Source organism: Ursus arctos, unplaced genomic scaffold (assembly GCF_023065955.2).
Source record: "Ursus arctos isolate Adak ecotype North America unplaced genomic scaffold, UrsArc2.0 scaffold_26, whole genome shotgun sequence".
Taxonomy (NCBI): domain Eukaryota; kingdom Metazoa; phylum Chordata; class Mammalia; order Carnivora; family Ursidae; genus Ursus; species Ursus arctos.
In genome coordinates, this window is record NW_026622941.1 from 28,112,127 (window position 1) to 28,133,400 (window position 21,274).

Below are 21,274 nucleotides of genomic sequence, written 5' to 3' on the forward strand. Positions count from 1 at the left end.
TTAATCCCAAAGCATAAAATATATTGGCCATGCCTCAAAACTAATTCTGCTACCTGGAAGAAACTCCCTGACCAATTTTCTCTTGACTTCAACCCACTGCACTAGTCATCTCTTTTTCTGTATCTCCAATTGTTCCCTCTCAACTGAGTATTTCCCTTCGGCTTACAAGCATGCTGGTCTCTCTCCTGACCCTCTACAGTTATAGTTAAGTTTCATTCTCTCACGAAAAAATTCTTAAAAAGAAAACATGACATGTAAGGCCTCCACTTGTTTACTTTGGATCTTCAGTTTATCTCAATCAGCTTCCCTGGCAGTGCTCTTGAAGCCATTTATATCCCTAACTGCCATATCCAGGGCTATCATTCAGTTCTTAGCTTACCCAAACTCTCTGCTACACTTAGTACTACCTTACAACTCCAGCTAGTTTCAACTATGTCAGTATTTCCAATGCGGTCAGTTCTGTCACCTTCGAGCCTTTGTCCATGACGTTTCCTCCTGATTTCTGTTCTTCTTTCAGATAGCTTCAATGCCACACAGAAAGTGTCCTTCGATTACTCCAAATCTAAACTGTCTACCCCTCTTACACTCCCCAATTTTATTACCTATCACAGTGTGTTGTAAGTACTTATCTCTATTTCCTACAAAATTCTCTCTACTATAAACTCTTGGAGGGCTGGTATCATGTCTGTCAGCTGTTTGTTTGGTTTTCTTTCTTTTTTTTTTTTAAGATTTATTTATTTATTTATTTTAGCACGTGCACGAGAGAGAGAGAGAGAGAGAGAGAGGGAGGGGGAGAGAGAGAGAGAGAGATGCAGAGAGCACGAGTGGCAGGGGCAGAGGGAGCTCGAGAGAGAATCTCAAACAGACTCTGCGCTGAGCACAGAGCCCAGTGCGGGGCTAGATCTCACAACCCTGACATCAAGACCTGAGCTGAAACCAAGAGTCGGATGCTTAACTGACTGCGCCAACCAGGCGCCCCTATCAGCTGTTTTATTGGCAGTCTGTACATCACCTGATCCTTCTACAAATGCACTCCAAATAAATAATCAGAGATGCAGTCCAACATTTAGTTTACAGATGTTCTTCACAGCAGGTATGTAGTAACAAATTCTGTTCCTTTATTCCAAGACTCACATTTTGGTTTCTAACTGTTCCTGAAATTAGGATGTGTCTCTATTCCATATGCATGCTTAATGTATAATATTTCCAAAACGCTTTTGAGTTAATAGCAGATCTTACAACCAACAGTTACTCAGAATCAAGTAAATGTGCTCAAAACAACCTAAATCTTCAACAGTAGGGGGTGCTACATAATGAAATCTCATACAGTCATTAAAAAAAAATCAAGTTGCTAGGAATATTAATATGGGAGAATGTTCATGGTACAATAATGAATGAAAAAACAAGCTAAAACACTGTATAAATAATACACTAATCTTGCTTTAAAAAAGTGTGGATATGCACACCAGGATCCATGCAATGGAAGAGCCTAACAGCAAATGTTAACCTCTCATGGTGATGCCATTATGGGTGTTTTAAAATTTACCCTATCACTTTCAAATATTCTAAATTTTCTGATCAGCATATATTATTTTATATCAAACTATTTAAAAAAATTTTTCAGATCTTGACTTCTTATCCCCATGACTATGTATATTCATAACACTTTTCTAAGAATATCTACTCTTGACTATATCCTGGCCAGCACAGAGCTATATACAATTTAAAAAATGAATTTATGCTTTTGCCATTCAGGAAGAGTCATATTGTATTACTGCCAGTTCATTATTTTTAATTTTTTATTTAATAAAATATGCAATTTACAAAAAGCTTAAAATGAGAATGTGGCTTCTTTTGTTGCTTTTAAAATAATTTATGCATGCCTTTGGTTTCAAGTTTCTGAATCATCTCATTTCAGTCTGCTATTTAGAGGAACACTGAATAATTATGATAAAAACGATAGCAAGAAAGGTAGTCCCTCTTAAAACAGTTAAGAAAAATAGAATCAATATATTGGGACAAAAAGTGCAAAGCCCTCGTGATGGATCTTTGAAGTAGAATCCTTGGAACTGTCCCAATAGCAAAGGATCAAAGGAAGATTGTGAAAAGGATACAAAGAGAACTAGGGTGACTGAGAAAGAAGATCCAGAAAAAAGCATATTAAGACACTGACAAAGATTCGTTGCTTGGTCGAATTTCAGGTAGGCTCCTGAACCTTCTCCTAGTTGCCTCTGTGCACTTCCTTATAAAATCCAGTTTTTAACAAGAATCTTGCTAAGTCAGTTCAGCAGGAACCCCCCCCCCCCCGGTATATGATCATTCATAGCTCACCAGCTTCTACGTCAGCCATAACCCTCCAGATGATGTCTGACCACCCAGGCCTACCTTCAGCAAGAATCCTATTAGGTTGGTTTAGTCAAAATCCTCTCCCTTACCTCTGATGTTCCCTCTTAGTAATTTTCTCTCCACTTTGCTACTTGATTATAAATTCCTACTTATCCATATTGTATTTGGAACGGAGTTCAATCTCTCTCCCACTGCAATGGTCCCTACGTGGCCCCCCTTGAATAAAGTTTGTCTTACCATCTTCAACAGTGTCATTAATATTTGTTTTTCTTCAACAACTTTGAAGCAGAATATAAACACCAGCTGATAAACTTATATAATAAACAAAGGGGAAATATAAGTAAGAAAATGTACAAAGACCCGGAGGCCTCAGAAATAGCCCTGTAGCAAAAAAGGTCAGTGAGAGACAGTAAAATTTGTTCAGGGATTTAAAAAACTAGGGTTACTGGACAGGGTAGTTCAAATAAATAGTAAAAATAGGAAACAGACTTTAAACACCAGCTAATGAACTTATATAATGAATAAAGAGAAGGAGTAGAATACAAACGCAGAACAATTCTCTTGGCAGGCGAAAGTGGAAAAGACTTTAGGCAAAGTCTTTACCTTTAGGTAAAGAAAAGGATAAATATTAACTTACATGGTAGAACTAGCATCTCACTATACATGCTATGGGACAAAATGCCCTATTTTATTTTCAAAACAGGGATATGATCATCTGCTTAAGAAAATTACTATTAAGTCTACACATTCCTGGTCTTCTTAAGGAATTACTTTTTTCTTTTCATTATTAAATCTCATTTATTAAGCATATGTTTACCAAAGATGATCACATTTGCGAAAATACTAATGACACCTTATTTGCTTTTGCTTTGTAAGCAGCATATGAAATTCTAATAGTTGATCAACCATTTGCAGAGGCATGGTTATACATCTCCTTGTCCTGAAATGAGTTCTTAGATCTTTTCTCTTTCAGACTAAAATCTATCTGAAAATGTAATACCTGGGGCTCAATCTGGAAAGGAGAGACCTTGGGATTATATACAAGATTAAAAGCAAGAAAACATGGCAGTAAGATTTAAGGCAGTAAGATTTAAAGTTGAAATCTTCCCTCCTTATGCTCCTTACTTCCCTTTTCTGCTTTACTTTTCTTCACAAATCTTATCACTAATAGGTTACTTATTTTAATACTAAGTTTGTTTCCTCCTCCTTAAAAGCAGGGATTTTTGTTGTTTGTTCATTGCTAAACTCTCAGTGAATAGGACAATGCCTCAAATACAGTCGGGGTTCCATAAATATTTGCCGAATGAATGAATAATCTAATGCTATTAAATGAAATAAAGCTACTTAAATTAATAGTCTACTAATATGAAATAATTCAAGCAATTAGGATATTTTAAAGACATAGGAAAAAATAAGTAAACTGATGACTAGTCTATTCTGATGGAAAATTCTCATTCATTTCTGAAAAACAGAACACTCATCTGGAAAGTCTGAAACCTCATAATGTTCAACATCTCTTCAAGAGTCACATACACCACGGATATAATTCTTTTACTTTACTGCATAGTTCTCCTTTCCAAATATGTAAAAGGATACTGCACTGAAAATTCTCCAGACCTCTAGGCTTTATGAATGAGACACCATGAACATGGTACCTGGAAAAATGAGACCTGAGTTCCATTCCTAACTGCCAGTAACCCAAGCTCAGACTCCTACTAACACATAATAATGCCACTGACTTCAGGGTTAGGCTATTTGACCTCAACCACTGCTTCACTAGGGAAGATGATGCCTACAAATCTATCTTGCTCCTCAGAGTATTATCCTATCTCCTTTGAGGCCACACCCTTAACAGAGTCCAGTTTAAAGCAGAAGTGAGGTATCTGAGGGCTCTTTCATTGTGGAAGATCTTGTTACACTGGGTACACAAAACAAAAGTGGCTTTGAACCGCCTGAATTTTCAGAAGGCAACTAGAGAATCAATGAACGGAATAAAAAAGAATTAGAATTATGCCTTTTGACCTAAATGGCCCAAACTAAATAAGTAAGTCATATTAAGGTTCTTGGAAGGTGGCTTAAAAGTATGTTGTTTCTTTCAGATGACTTGTGAAAATATGTATTACAAAATTTTTGGTACTTATCTCTCTTTTCCATAGTACACACTTATGTTCATTATTTTAGGTTACAGTTTTAGGTACAGTTTCCAACTGCAAACGTAACAAAAGGCATTTGTCACCTTTGTTTTGAAGTAACTGATCCAGACAGTATGTATCCGTGGTTTAACAGTTAAGGGCTTGAGCCCCTGGATCAGCAGACCTAGGTTTGACTCTTAGTTTCATCACTTCCTAGCTATGTGATCTTGGAGCAAGTTGTTGAATCTCTCTGAATCTCATTTGTAAAATGGGTAAAACAATATAGGTTTTATATATAGGGATACGCTTGTAAAAAGAAGCTAATGTGCTCAGTGCAGTCAGCAAGGAAGCCAGTGCAGAATCCGCTTAATATTAGCGATTATAATCAGCAGATCAACTCCATAACCTCCCCTCTCTTGGCGTGGAGAAGGCTCCACTGGCAGGAAAAGTATATTTGGAAGCAGAAAAAAGGAAAGAAAAATAATTACTTTCATGCAGTGATGAAAATTTCTAAGTTTTCTGACTGAGATTTGTTAAGGGGTATATATTTATGACCGTAAACACCAGACTCTGAAAGGAAAAGCAGCAGCAATGTAAATGGTACTGTAACTGTTTTTCCTTAATCCACACACACCACTTTTTCCCTTTTGATGTGTTTGCTATCACTATAGCTTTCTCACATCTGGAACTAAATGAATCAATTATTCCGACACATTTAAGAAACATTTAAAGAACACCTTCAGCTAGGAAAATGGTAAGGGGTTCATTCCTTTCAGGTTATTAAAAATAGGGTATTAGCAGTACAAACACAAGGATACAAAAATATTACCACATATACATGCACCCTAAGAAATTCCAAGTATCACAGTACCTAGCTTAGAACACTGTTTATCAAATTAAACCAACTGTTACCATCACATATTATAGAGATAATTTTCTATGTTTTCCTTTTTCCTGACCAATAAAATCGTGACAAACACCTTAGGAAATAAAGAGGCAAGTACGAAAACTTTGCAACATTTAAATTAAGCAGTTCATCTAAAGAACAGAAACATCATACTTTTAAACCACTTTTTGGTTTAAACCATTAATTTGGGCCATTCAGAAGACATCATTCTACCTCTTTTTTATTCCCCTCAGTGATTCTCTACTTACTTTCTGAAAATTCAAGTACCTCAACGCCACTTCCATTTTGTGCACCCAGTCTTTACCTCAGTCTTCTATCCCATTTCTTTAGCCACAGCCTGGCTTTTTCCTTTCCTCCTCTGAGCCACTTTTATAAGGTGATAGATGTTGTAGAATGTTAAAAGAATATTTTCAGGTGAGAAAGGGGCAAATGATTCCAACCTGTCCAAGGTTCCTAGTTAGCAGTTAAGAATGAACTAAATTCCAGAATTACTGATTTCCGATTCCAAGCTCTTTCTTTGCAACTTATTGTATTTCCCTTTAATACCTTCGTGTCCTTTCTTATAAAACCTTCCTTTACTCCTCGCTTGTTAATAAACACCTGTATGCACGCAAAATCAAGAATTCCCTTAAGCCCAAAGAACTCTTTTCACTGAAAAGATTCTAATCATATTCAGGTATTTTCTGAATGGAATCATCTGCCATAAAGAATGATAGGGTTTATCTTTATTTTTGATTGTTTTGTAATTTTTGAACTTGATACTTAAAAAATACAAAGGTGGTGTTATGGGTTGAACTGTGTCCCCTCTCAACCCTCCAATGGTATGTTGAAGTCTTGAATGCAATACCTATGAACGTAACCTTAATTGGTAATAGGGTCTTTGCAGATGTAATCAAGTTAAGATGAGGTCATCAGGGTGGGACATAATCCAATAGGACTGGTGTCCTCACAAGAAAAGGGAAATTTGGACTCAGACATAGAGGGACATGAAGACGAAGACAGAGACAGAGACTGGAGTTAGTACTGTTAGAAGTCAAGGAATGCCTGAGACCAGCAGAAGTTGAAGAAGCAAAGAACGCTCCTCCCTTAGAGGTCTTGGAGGGAGAATGGCCCTGTCAATACCTTGATTTTAGACTTCCAGCTTACAGAACTGTGAAAGAATAAATTTCTGTTGTTTTAAAAGCCACCAAATTTGTAGTACTTTGTATAGCAGTCCTAGGAAACTAATACAGGCAGTGAAAGTATAATTTTTCTAATTCCATTAGATAGTATTAGCATTTTATTTAGTTGTTTAAAGTGAAACTATTCCCAACTGTACATTACTTTAAAAAGGAAAGAAACCTCTAGTCTTTGGATTTTTCACATGATGGAATTAAAAGCCAAATACTAGTAGAATGCCAATCCATATTCCAAATGGATTGATTTGGTCTTTGAAGAAAGTAATCAGATCGATAAGATATTATAATGATTACAATATCCCATTAGAGCTGTACAGCACTGCACCCTTCACTTACCCCTTCAACCCACCGCTAAAGTGAAGAACGTGCTTGCTTACTTGTTATTAGTTGGTCCTGTTGCCAAGACATCGGACTGTAATTTTGGAAAGAACCCTTGCTCATATTTGCCTTGACCAATTTTCATATCAAGCAGATGTGGGTGGATTGCAGTGTGATCCATTTTCATTAGTCGCTGCTCAATTGATTGGGCTATAAATTAAATTTATAACAAATTAGAGGCATTTCATTGGCTTAACCTTAAAACAATGCTTCCTCTACTCATGCACCAAGGAACTCAATCTTTCTGACACCCTAAAATAGATTTTTATAAAAGCTCTTGAGAAATCAGTGTAATGTTAAGTATAAAAAGGTTAATTTTAAGTGAATACTAGATGACTAATTTTCATGGTATGTTCTGCCTCTGTCAAAAGCAGGGCAGCAGGGTTGAAAAATCTATAGCCCTGAAACAAGTTTCCCTTAAGTGGGATATTCAGTATTTTAATACTTCAATATTAAATATTTAAGAAAAATATTTTCTTAATGAAAATATGGTTCTAAGTACATCTAAGAAAGCGATGGCAAATAAAATACTGGCCTTGAACTGAAAGACAGGGAAGGAAAAGCAAGCACAATAGCCTTATATTACTTTATTTCTTTGTACAAAGACCCATTAAATATCCATAGTTCTCCATTGGTAAAAACAAGAAACAGTGTAAAGTTTATTACTTCGCTTTTAGCAACAGTCACATTCTCATTAGTAGGAGTCATTTAGGAGTGTTTATTAGATCAAGAGGGGTAATAGTACAATAAAATAAGCAGGCATTTAGAAAATGTCCAGAGGATAAGAAACTGACCTTTTGAAGAATAAAATAGCCCAAAAGTAAAAGATAGGAATTACTAACATTTCTATTTAAAACCACTTAAAGTTAGGAGGATATCCCAAAGACCCAAGAAATAGCGAACTATTTCTCTGGTAGAAAAATCTGATCTTAAATGTTTTTATGAATTTCCAAGAGAAAATATATTTGTGAAGCAAGACTAGGTCTTTAATCCTTTGCTTACAGATTACTGAAAGGGGAGAACAAGCAGTAATCGTGGTGGTGTCATGAAGAACACACTCTGGGAACTGCTAATCTTGGGATTTAAGAGAAGGAAAAAGGTACTTTTATAAGTATTTCATGGAACCAGTTTATTTTGCCCACTTCAATATAAGCAGATTGAGTACTGGTTATTCCCCCATACATACTTTTAAAAACTTTCTTTTTGAGTGGAGATGTGTCTGTCCATGACATATTCCACACCTGTCAAAAGAACATGCTTAATACCATCTTGCGTGAGATTAATGCTTCACCTAAGCCAGTTGCTTGGGCTTGATGACAGCATTAAGGGATGTTTTTGCAGATATCACTATTAACTTCTATGACTTAAACTTTACAATATTAGATACCTACTTCAAACTTCCCTAATTTTTCCTTTATAATTCATATGAACTTATCCAAAACCTCTTGAGTTTCATTTTATTTTTAATGTGTAACTTGTGTAACTTCTCTTAAAACATAGTCCATATGGTCTATGTTGGGTGAAAGAATGCCATGTTTTAATGTGAAATGGTATTTAATTTTCAACAATGCCCTCTGGCTCTCCACAACCCTATCTATACTCTCAGTGCTTCCTAATATTTATAAAACACTTAATTAACAGATGGTTCAGGCAAAATAAAGCTTAGATTCATGGCATGGAATTCTTTGAAGTCCCTGCCAATTTTATGTTCCATGAAATACTATAAAATTCCATCTCTGCCAATGAATGCTTCTGTTCTCATGAAAGGAAAAAAAAAGTAGCTTCCGTTTTCCCGCTGGATTTAAAATGACAGAGAAATCCATCTGATACTGAATTATTCTCCTTCAGTCAGGAAGCTTTTTAAAAACAAAAAGCATGATTCACAACGAGTTACTCTAAACTCTTCAGTTTATACTGAAGATTGCCATGGGGAGCATAATGCAATGTTACTTTTCAGTAATTATACCACAAGTGAATACTGAATATTCAGAAATTATTAAATGCCTGCTTTGAGAGGTCATGGGCCTGTTAGATTTTCAAGGGTTTGTGCCAGTACTCATTTTCTGTGGTTGGTTAAGAAAAAAGAAAAACTCTGCATTACTATCAACTTGTCTTTCTGCACAGAAATCATGAGGTTCTGGTGCCACAATATCAACAGCAGATAGCCTCTGCCTAAAGAGTTCACCTGAAAATCAAAATTCTTTTTAGTTAAAAGCAAAACAAAAATAAAAGCAAAACAACAAAGGACAAAAAAACCCACACACAATAAAAATCAATACAAAACAACAAAATGCCAGTCTCTACAGTTTTTGTTGGGGGGGTGGGAGGAGGATAATTTTACCTTATGAAAGAAACAACAGCACCATTTATGGGGGATAGACACAGTCACATTCAGCTGCCTCCTTTTACTTAAAAAAAAAAAAAAAAGTCTTTGATAAATTAGGTTCCTGGGAGACTACTGCTTTAGCCTAATCTCATTTTCATATGTTATACCTATAATGGTATATTTTCAAGAGTATTACATAATTTCTGTGATGACAGTGGGAATGTCAAATTTTTTGAGAGACTGACAGAAAATCTATTTTAATTGAAAAGATTTTCTGGAAGCACACAAATAAAGGAATCAGTGCTTAGCTCCATTAAAAAAATTCTGTCAGGAAGGGAGGAATGACATTTTCGCAACAAGGCATTATATTATTCACATGGCTATTAAAGCACTGAAAGTCATACTATTCTCTGAATTGGCACAGACGATTTCATTCATTCCACTCCCTCAATTTCCAGAAACAGAGAGGTAACTGCCACTTCCTGAAGGAGCTCCAAGGATCTACCTTCGTAAGTGGGAATACAACAGAATGATGTTTCAGTGAGTTATCAGAAACCTCTTAAGCCTATATAAAGACATCATTTACATATTTCTTTCCTTAAATATGCTACAAATACAGCATCACCACTCCTGTGACTTTGATCTATTTAAATATAAGTGAGAAAGGCAAGCATGGCAACAGAGCAAAGAAACTCTTTCCTGCCTCTTTTTGCTCCAGAGGAAAACTTGCTCAAATAGCTTCTATATTAGAAAGGGGAAAAAATGAAAAAAAGGGGCACTCAGGTGATAGGTGTCAGTTTATTTGGGAAACAAAGTGTTAGGAACAAGGTATAAACGTATAAAATTGTGTGGATTGGTATACTTCACACTTTTTTTTAATGATTTTATTTATTTATTTGTCAGAGAGAAAGAGAAAGCACAAGCAGGGGCAGTGGCAGGCAGGGGGAGAAGCAGACTCCCCCCAGAGCAAGGAGCGTGACGTGGGACTCAATCCTAGGACCCTAGGATCACGACCTGAGCTGAAGGCAGATGCTTAACTGACTGAGCCCCTCAGGCATCCTACTTCACAGGTTTCTTTACTAAAGAAACATCTAATATGGTAGTAAGGCTTCAGAATTAGTCAAATCTGAGTTCAAATCATGCTCCATCAATCACTGGCTGTGCAATCATAAGCAAATTATTTAACCTCTCAGCTTTCTCACCTGCAAAATGAGGACACTAATAAAACAAAAGAAAAAATGTCTACACGCCCTCATTGTTAAGATCAAATGCAAAATATAAAACATGTGGTACGATGTGTGGCACATGGTAAGTTCTCAGTAAATACTGGCTATTGATATGATTATTTATGTAATGGATTACATTACTACCAGACAAGACTGGTCAAGACTCATGATTCTCCAAGGAAAAAACTGGTGTCAGGGTTGGAAAAACTACTTTTTTTTTTTTTTTTTAAAGATTTTATTTATTTATTTGACAGAGAAAGACAGCCAGCGAGAGAGGGAACACAAGCAGGGGGAGTGGGAGAGGAAGAAGCAGGCTCCCAGCAGAGGAGCCTGATGTGGGACTCGATCCCACGGTCTGGAATCACGCCCTGAACCGAAGGCAGACGTTTAATGACTGAGCCACCCAGGCACTCCTGGAAAAACTACTTTGAATACAAGAATCCAGAGATTTAATTTCAATAAGTGAAACTATTAAAAATTAATAGCACCACTAACAAGTAAATATACTGTTATGTAAATTAGGCAGCATCTCAGATTTATTATTTTAAATTAATACTTATCTTTCCTTTAATGAAAAGAAGTGAGAAGCAAAAAAGGCAACATAAGCAGCAAGAAAAATTTAAATTTTTTTCAATTAAGGCAATAAAAGAGAGTAAGACAAAATTCACAGCAATCTTATGGCTATATTCCATTCAATTTGTTACTGTTTTCCTCTTTCTTTCTTTCTTTCTTTCTTTCTTTCTTTCTTTCTCTCTCTCTCTCTCTCTCTCTCTCCTTCTTTTTTTTAGGGGTAACAGCAGAGGGAGACGGAGAGAGAAAGAATCTTAAGCAGGCTCCACGCCCAGTGTGGAGCCGGATGTGGGGCTCGATCTCAAGAACCTGAGATCAGGCCCTAAGCCAAAATCAAGAGCCTGATGCTTAACTAACTGAGCCATCCAGGCGCCCCTGTTTTTTCTCTTCTTAAGGGCAGAGGAATGTCAAATAGGAATGGAATGGACATTAACTCAGAGAAACAGAAAGAAACAAAAGTAAAGAAAGCACTTGATACAGTATAAAGGATTAACCATGAAGTCTAAACTGAAAATTAATTTTTGGTTTAAAGACCAAAAATGTGTAAAAAGAAACAATTGTGGATTTTAAGATAATTTTAAAAGGCATGACAAATATACCTGCTTCTTTTAAAGTGCTGCATTTCTGATAGATAGATGTCCTCAAGGTGGGTGCCCTTACATTATACAGTCTCATCTTCTCGATGCGAGAGTCAAAGACCCGAAGCAAAGAATCCTTCTCTTCCCACTGAGACATAATTTTATTATCAATAAAGGTGGCAAACATCTGTGTTTCAATGAAGCGTGAAAGAAATGGCAGGTAAGGCTCAGGCTGGTCAGACAGAAAGGAAGCCTGTAATGAGATAATTAGAAATTATTAGTGCAAAGAGACTATCTTTATCACTACGTGATAAATCTGAAAATTTGTTGGTGGGGTCATCTTTTAAAAATCGTATAACATGCAAAACTGATGCTTGATACTTAAAAATCTCAAAAAAAAAAAAAAAGACTTCTCCTTCTAAAATCATGGAATTTAGGTCGCTTAGGCCTTTAGCACTGATCCTACCTTTCAAAACTGATTTACATTCTGGTCCTCATGATCATTAGGTAGAAACGAGGGCATCACTAATGAAACAGGGTGAGTCAGTTACTGCAGTATCATCAGCCATCCTCTTCACTTACCAATAATTTTGACCCCTCTCCCTGTGAGCTGTGATTTTTTTTTTCTGCTCTTTATTCCTAGCCTATGCAGTATACCTCTGAGTCATAAGGCAATGATGTGATCAATGGATTCGACTGAGATATATACATAGGTAATAACCTTAAAAAAACATGGAATTTGTGCTTATGGGTGAAATCTTTTTGTCAAGTGGATGTTTTTCTAGGCCCCAACACTGTTCGAGACTGATGGATGCGTGTTAATTCAAGATCAAACGCCTTCCAGACCTGTGCTGATTAAAGAGTCTGGGCCTTAACAACTAAAAAAAGTATTGCCTGAAAAACCATCCAAAGCAAGCTGAGCCTTTGGAAAACATGTTCAACCAGCTGCACGTTCCTGCTACCAGCTTGTCTGGAGAATGGAATGGTTCAGTTAATTGTGATCAGCTCCTAATTCAAAGTGTTTTTTTTTTTTTCCCCTGTGGTTCTTTAAGTCCATTTACAGGAATTCTAGTCACAGTTTGATGGTAGCTGAAATTTGGAAGTGAATTACTATTTTAGCTGCTGGGCTGCTTTTGCTTTTCACTCTTTTAAGTAGGCAAGCAGAAGCCAGAAGGTAAAAGATGGAAGGGTAATTTCTGATGTAAGATAAGTCTCCTTAATACTCATTGGCTTCTATTTTTCATTCTAAAATTAGGAAGCCTTTAAAAAAGTTCCTTATAGAAACCCGCTTATTCAATTAAAGTGCCTTCATAGTTCAGACATATTTACATAAATCCAAAGAGCCAGTGAAAGGTTCACAGTAGTCTCTAAAAATCAATTCACTTCTTCAAAAGATATTTTGCAGGTATATATCAATTTTACTTTTTCTAGAGCAAACACCTTCCTCCCACCCCCTAAATGGGCCAGATATCTGGCTTTTGATATTCAGATCCTTATGGACTACAACACTTAAGTCAGCAGAGACTTGGCTTGGAGGACTAGCAAGCATGTGATAGTCCTGTACATTTTCCTAGTGAAAAATGAAATGATGATAAGCCTTCTGAAATCCACATGAAACTTTCATTTCTCTAGTGGTTATATAAAAAGAATTCCATTTATAGTTTGAAGCTACATAAAGATTAAGAAGGAAGAAAGTACCAGTGCTCAATTTAGATAAGAATTTGAATTGCCCCAAGGATAAATCATGAGTGTACACAGATTAGTTCCGAGTTGGATAGGAAAAAAATGCTTAAGCCTAATAAGAAAGGAACCTAAAAGCAGGAATACATTTGAAGAAGTGAAGGCTTCTTAATTTATTGAAGAAGTTTTCTCAAACATAAAATGCATCAGAACTTACTGTTGAATGTAGTTTATTATAAACTTCAACTTGAAAAAATGTCTGATGAAATCAGAAAATGATCTTTGATACTACCCACCTTTATAGAAAATGTTTATTAATATTTACTTGCCAAAGACTCCATAACTGTAGATTAGCCTCTTAGAATACATTAGCCCCTCTGAGAGGTCTTTCATGACACAAAGCTACCATCTAGCAAAAAGCCATAATGCATTCTAATAGCAATATGATGCCCTGGGAATCACAGAGGCAGGGGACTGAACTACACCCTAGTGACCTAAAAGAGTTAATGCACACCTCTAAGTGCTTTTGTCTGGAAAACAAAAACAAGCAAAAAAACTGGTGGATAGTCCAGAAAATCTGCCAGAAGAATACTCTATAGTAAACCTTAGAAAGAAGCTTCAACTTCAGCGGGACAATCGAAAGCCAGTGTCATTTTCTGTCTTCCTGTCCCACAAACTTTGGAACAGAACCTTAGACTTACAGTCATAAAACCTAATTCATTCACTTTTTCTCTCTTTCGATCCTAAGATGAGATAAAACTTTGCCTTCTGAAACTAAAGTGTTATCTTTACATGGACAAGTTGAGATGTCATGATAGGATGAAGACAAAATATAAAAATAAGTTCTTAATGGGAAGAGAGAGGAAAAATCTGTGGCAAAAAAAAGTTAACAAAATCAGTAAGACAGCCCACTAAGAGCCATAAAAAGGGATAGGAGGTTTTTGTTTTGTTTTGTTTTGTTTTTTTACTTTGTCAAAGTTCTGCATCTGTTCCCGGTTGGTCAGCCAGGATTCCATGTCCTGGGCAGTCTGAATCACAAACGCTTCATAATCTGCGAACATCTGCGTAAAGCGGTTAGCAAAGACCTCGCGGAGCTGCACATTGAGCTGGTAGTCCCTCAGTTCTGCCTCTTCACACTGCAGTTTTAAATCCTTTTCTTTTTCACTCAGTGTGGCAGAGAGGTCCATTTTTTCCACAGTCACACCAGTCCGCTTGGCCAGAGCTTGGAGGCGGGCTATGGTTTCATTGCCCTTCAGTAACTCATACATACTGATGTTGTTAGTGGAGACATTGCCATTCTTCTTGTCATTAACCAAGTCCTTCAGAACCAGATTCTTCAGCTTTGTGGCACTCTCACTGCAATGGAGGTTGCCCTCAGGAGGGATCCCAAACTGAAGCAGCACTTCAGAGAGTTCCTGGATAAAATCCACCTTATTGGGGAATTGTGGAAATTCTTCAGGCAGTTCAATAAAATGGTTGTCAATATCCACAAAACACAAATTAGCCTGAAAGAAAAAGACGTAATACAAAGGTTTTAAAGTAACATTTTTATATTCTAAAATATTCTCGTCAACTATTATAAACACAATCATAGAATACACATTGACTTTTTTAAAATGGAGATATAACTGATACATAACATTTTGCTTCAGGTGTGTGATTCAATATATATTATGAAATGATCACCATAGTAAGTCTAGTTAACATCTATCACCACACATAATTACAATTATTTTCTTGTGACTAGACCTTTTAAGACCTTACAATGCCTATATTTATGTTAACTTTCTGAAGGTTAAGAATTTTTATTCTTTAAAAATAAATTCCTTTTTCCAGCATTTTTTCCCTAGGTGAGTATTCTATATCATATTTAATAAAAATGGATAATTTTCTCTGGGTCTTAAAGCAATTTATTATAATCTAGACATGATTCGGTAATATATGACATCTCTTCGGCATTCCTAAATGAGTAAAGGTGCACATAGCTGTAGTACCTTACCACAGAAGGCACTGGGTAAAATGGGCATTGGATGAATCTAGTCGTAACTTTCTATGCCATTCCACTGCTCTGACACCATTTGTAATTTAGAATTAACAATAACTGCTAAATTTTAGCAGCTGTAGTTCCCCCAAATGGGATGAAATTGGCAAAGAACAATCCAATTCACAGAATATCCATAAATTTTCACTTTACCCAAAATTAGCTTCAACCTCTTAGCAAAACCATTTCAGAAGTTATTAGACAAACAGCAGGAGGCAGAAAGTGGTAGAGGCAAGTGCTTAGACAATTACAAATGATTACTCCTTGAATAATTAAGAGTTGATTCAGGAGATATTTTTGAGTTGAAAAAAAGAAGAAATAGAAATCAGTGGAAAAAAATTTTTTGAGTTTGCTTACATTATAGATTTTGAGTTTATATTGAATAAAAAGACTTTTAAATGTTTTCCAAGTGTTTATGGACAATTCAAGGGGCCAAGTACATGCACTAAATTCTTATTGTCCCTCACGTACGTGATTATAGTAGACTCCAAAATCGTATTTTACTTTTAGTGTTCATACCCTCTTAATCAGAACAAGGCTGTCAGTGTAATGGAAGACTGTGCTCATGGACTGTGGAAGGGTGGGAGGCCAAAGGTATAGCCCATCACATAAAACTGTCCTGCCTACATGAGTGGCTGGACACAGGGCACAGGGTGGAAGTTAACCAACAGAATAGGAAGTTTCGCTTTGAGTTTGCCCCTCTCTCCCACAACCCTGCCACCCAGGTCAGCAAGAAGACAATTCACATTGCCCTTTGATCCTGTGTGGCAACGTAAGGTGAAAGAAGGAGAGCAAATAGTTGGGCTTTTATTTTTCTCTTTTGATCCCTGCTCTTTATGTCAAGTGCTAATGCACAAAAGTACAAATTTCTATATTTAGCTCAATCAAAACTCAAGACTTCCCCCTATCTAAAAACAGAGAATCAACAATTCCTCTCAAGCCTGAAGTAATCTCTGAATCCAACTCTTTAATTTTACAGATGAAGAAACTGAGGCCCAAAAAGTTAGGCAACTTCCTGACACCTGTTCCAGATAAACATCCTCAAACAGCCTAGTGGCTTAAAAGATTTTTTTCCTCCCATTTTCCTCATCTCCAACATCAGTAATTTCCTCTAAATAAAATAAGAGATGAAGTCAAACCTTGCTGAAGACAGTATTGCTGCCTACAGCTTTCTTTAAATCCACATCTTTATATACCTATCTCTAGTCTCTAGAAAGCAGGATGTGTTGAAAGGCTTAGGGGGAGAAAGTAGGTCACTATAATTCAAATGGATGATTCAGTAACTTTAAAAATGGAAGAAAAAAATTTACTCACTTGCTAATCTAAATGTTAGCCAACCAACTCCCACCACACATTTTGCACTGTCTCCTCCATTAATGCCTTCCTGCTATCCTTTTCTATCCTTCTTCTATGAAAAGAGAAAATGCTTCATCTGGGAAATTTTAGAGCTCGCTATGCTCATACAGTCACTGCTGAGCTGAAAGGGTAGGGCAAGGTGGACATTCCCGCACTACTGGCCTGTCTTCCTGTTCCCGTGATTCTCTCATACCCTCCCTATGACTGCTTAGATGCGCCCAAGTTGGGGATCTGATTACCACAAAGTGAAAACAGAATTAACTTGTGTTATGAAGACTTAATGAAGAAAAACCAAAAAGCCTTTTTTCTAAAACGAAGAAGAACTCCATACGACAGGGTATTCGGATAAGTCACTTTTTAAATTTTAATACCATTAAACTAAAAATTATTATCAGAAGAGCTCAAGAAATTTTATACACACAATAAAAAATACACCTAACTCTCAGTTTTACATTGTTTTAGGACTAAGTATTTCTATATCTTAGCTGATCAATGCTGCTCACACATTTACGGTAAGTTATCACTTCTAGCTAAAAATGAAAAACATGGGGCGCCTGGGTGGCTCAGTGGGTTAAGCGTCTGCCTTCGGCTCAGGTCATGATCCTCGGATCCTCGGATTGAGCCCCACGTTGGGCTCCCTGCTCAGCAGGAAGCCTGCTTCTCCCTTTGCCTCTGCTTCCTCCACTGCTTATGGTCTCCCCCTCTCTTTCTCTGTCAAATATATAAATAAAATCTTGAAAAAAAAAAAAAAGAAAAACATTCCCTCAAAAGAAAGGCAACAAAGACTTGACGTTTAATCATTTCTTCTGCCATGAAGCTTTCCTATGTCTCTACCCTAAAGGCATTCGGATTTCCTCTGCATATATGCTTAGCTCATTCATTCCTCTTATCTTTTTAACCTGTTTTTAATATTTGTAAATGACTTATTTTGGAAAGCAGACATTATATCATTTATCTTAATGTCCTAAAGAATCCTACACTGGCAGTGTATGAGACAACTGTCTGGTGAATGAATGAATAAGGCTCAAGGAGGTAGCCATTTTGTGGTACCCCAAAAATGTACACAGGAGGAAGAGGTATCCAGGAATGTGAGGCCAGGGCAGCTCTCTCCATGCTCAGTAAGGGATATATTCTCAATGGCTGAAGTTAAACTGGCAAAGGGTAAGCCAGAGGAGAATACTTAAAATATTCCCATAGAAAAAATAAACAATAAAATATTCTTATAGTTTATATATTCTATGTAATATAGAATATAAGAATAAAATATTCTTATAGAATCTCAGGGTAAGATACAACAAAAAGAAAGTGGAAAAGCAATTCTAATTTAGTTTTTTGATTTTTTGCCCACCATTTACTGTAAAGATGAGCAAGAATGGGAGAAAGTGAGGTACCATTCTCTGCAATTCACCTTCAATACTATATTCTTCTACCATCACTCTCCCCACCCCAGCCCCCAAAAAACAATATAACAAAGTGGCCACCTGTGCCTATCATTTTAGAACTACGGGGAAAGTCAGTGGGTGGTTAATTATAAGTCTATGTACTTACATTAGTTAGCTAACAACTAAAATCATACCTTCTTAAAATAATCATTTTGTAAACTTATCATTTTCATAACTATTCTAAGAAACCCTGTCACTGTTTTTTTTCCCCTGTCACTATTTTTAGCTATTATTTTATTTTACAGTTTTCAGGGAAAGGAGGGAGGAGGTGAATATTATGAGTGAATATATTTAAATCACTTTTTTAAATGGCTATTTTTATACTTACTTCTCCAAAATTATGAGAAGTAGATTATTTCATCTCATTGTAAAAGGCTACCAGCACAAAGTGACCTGTGTGAATTCTCAAGATAAATAAACTTCAAAATTCTGAACGCTCTTGCAGCTATGTCTGTGATTTTCTAATTTTTTACTCATTAAATCAACACTCTTTCATAACTGGACATGCCCGTCTATTCAGAGAGTAGAATAACAGGAAATAACCTGGGTCAGCTGTGAAAATAGCAGTGCTTCTGTATAGAAAATATATGTTAGTACATCGTTATTTTAGAGGAAAATGCTAAGAGCTGACCCAGGTTATTTCCTGTTATTCTACTCTCTGAATAGACGGGCATGGACATTTATGAAAGAGTGTTGATTTAATGAGTAAAAAATTAGAAAATCACAGACATTGCTGCAAGAGCATTCAGAATTTTGAAGTTTGTTTATCTTTAGAGCCAGAGAATACATGCAGATATGGAGAGAAAAAGACTTCCCCACTACAAAAATATCCAGGTGGCATTTAAAAACTCTCAACAATTATAACTCATACAAAAACAGAAAGATAATATTTATACACCTAAACATATTGTCTTATAAAATATCATTTGATTAATATACAAATAGACCAGATACTCAACAGGAAACTAAAACATGTCACTATTTAAGTTCTTTTTTTTTTTCTTTTAAAGATTTTATTTAAGTTCTTAAACTTCAATTGCATTTAAAATAGATTTGGCTATTCTTTTTCCTTGAAAATTTAAAGGATTTTTTCTTTGAACCAACAAGATACTTAGATTAATCTAGTTAGATTAATCTAATAAAAGAGAAAACAAGAGAGTTCAGGTAATAGAGAAAAGAGATATAATGGGGAGGCAAAAGCAGAGAACATGCATAAGCTCAAAAAGAGCAAGACAGCTTACATACATATCTTATATGATCTGAATCAAGCTATTTTCCCCTGAACAAAAATGTTAATTTTGGTAGGGAAACATTCATTGGAATGAAGTAAGCAATGGATGATTACAGGAATCATTACCGGGTACAATGGCTGTGGCTTAGTGTGTTATTTTAAATTCACTTATTAAAACAAGAACATCTATGGGAAATAAGAACTAATAAAAGGAAAGCACAGCATGAAAGATTTTATTAAGAAAGGTGCTAATTAAATAGCTAATAATATAAAGTAGTTAACTACTTAATGTTTTGTAATAGGCCATGGCACCCTCATCAATATTTCATTTCAAAGTTTTACATTCCAATTCTGAGTACCATTAACGACAGCCAAAAAAACAGATTCAAAATGCTTCAAGAATTCCTATTTTTTTCTTAAACAACATCTGAAAACACAACACAGAAAGAGTAGTAACCTTAAGGTGGTCTAAAAGCTAAGGGTTAGAATTTTTATCTCAAACACCAGTCAAGTTGGCATTTAGAAAAAGTTGGTAACTAGCTTTAGGTCTGAAAACAGAATATCAAAGTATTTGATATTTCTATTATCCATAGACTGCTGAGAGATGTAACTTTTCATTTGATGGAAGTCAAGAAACAAACTCATCTCAATTAATACAATGACTTTAAAGATTTTAATGATGGGAAAACCTGGGCTATATTGTTTAAAAGCAGAATTTATAACATGAATGGGGGAAGAAGAAATTAAATGTTATTAGAATAATAAAGCAACTAGACCATCTACTGTTGTTCATCTTCACAAATTTATAGCTGTGAAAATTTGCCACTGTCCTGTTTGAACCATGCTAGTCATGGTAACCCTCAGAAGTCAGATCTGTGCTCCACAGCTCAGGCTCCACCCTAGTCCTACTTGGGAGATTCAGGACGGTCAGAGACACAGTTTGGACAAAGATAATGCTGTCTAATAATAAAGTGGCCTTGACCTAAATCAACAAACAGCAAATGCTTTATCACTCATTATAAGTTTTACCTCTTGAGGAAGTTCTAGTTTAGAACGGTCAGTTCCTTCTTTTGACTGAAGGCCCATCAGATAAGGGACAGGAGCATCAAGAAAATGTAGCAGAGAAGCAGGGAGGATGGGCACATAAACATGCTGCCACTGAAATGGGAACAAAAGTGTGGTGATGCCTTCCGCCACAGTCATCAAGCGCTGATAATCTGTACAGAACAAGGAAAAAAGGAGGAGAAGAATCCAAATAAAAACATAATCACTGCATTAAGCTTGAAAATACTAATTTCCAGAAAAAAAATGTTGTAATAAATGTTTCTTTATGATCATGCAGAAAATAGGTCAGTTCTATCCCAGTATCATAATTAAAGAGTTCAATGGTTTCACCTGAATGGTACTAAGGGAGGTATGAGTAGGTGGGAAACATTATCTTATTCTTGCTTCTGAAATCACCCGTATTTAAGTTTACATTCCCTTAAAATGTGGAGGAAACAAGAACTAATAAAATTGCTCTTGGCATGTCTCCCATTGAAAATGTACCAGGATATTGCTACTGATCACTTTTTGTATACATGGATATCAATCTAATCCCCAATTCAGAGGCTCTTTTTTTTCTTGTATATTATGATCATGGTTATGGCCTATGGTTATCCTGATTATATTTATTTTAGCCTTCATTTTGTAGGTATATGAAATCAAACAGATATATGCATTCATAATCATACTTCTATATTTAACCCCCAACTGCATAACTATCAAATCTAGAAACAAAGGGAAAGTTACCTGAAAACTAAAGGTTGATTTTTGCTTTTGTTTTCTTCACATGAATTAATCAAAACTACAAACTGCTTACAATATTAAAGTGTCTTCCCCAT

General features: G+C 35.9%; 1 protein-coding gene across 6 annotated transcripts in view; it reads right to left on the reverse strand.

The window, feature by feature from the left end:
* Nucleotides 1–21,274, reverse strand: part of DENND5B (DENN domain containing 5B) — a 186,664-nt gene that overhangs the window by 48,431 nt on the left and 116,959 nt on the right. For 3 of the 6 annotated variants that reach the window (XM_057303298.1, XM_057303297.1, XM_057303299.1), the window contains 5 exons: nt 20,421–20,608; nt 14,290–14,826; nt 11,663–11,894; nt 9,043–9,126; nt 6,941–7,091 (listed from right to left, as the gene is read on the reverse strand). In XM_057303298.1, coding sequence (XP_057159281.1) covers nt 6,941–7,091; nt 9,043–9,126; nt 11,663–11,894; nt 14,290–14,826; nt 20,421–20,608 — 1,192 coding nt within the window. The remainder of the gene's footprint in view (nt 1–6,940; nt 7,092–9,042; nt 9,127–11,662; nt 11,895–14,289; nt 14,827–20,420; nt 20,609–21,274) is intronic. The other 3 variants (XM_026502155.4, XM_026502154.4, XM_044385567.3) reach the window with 1 other exon arrangement.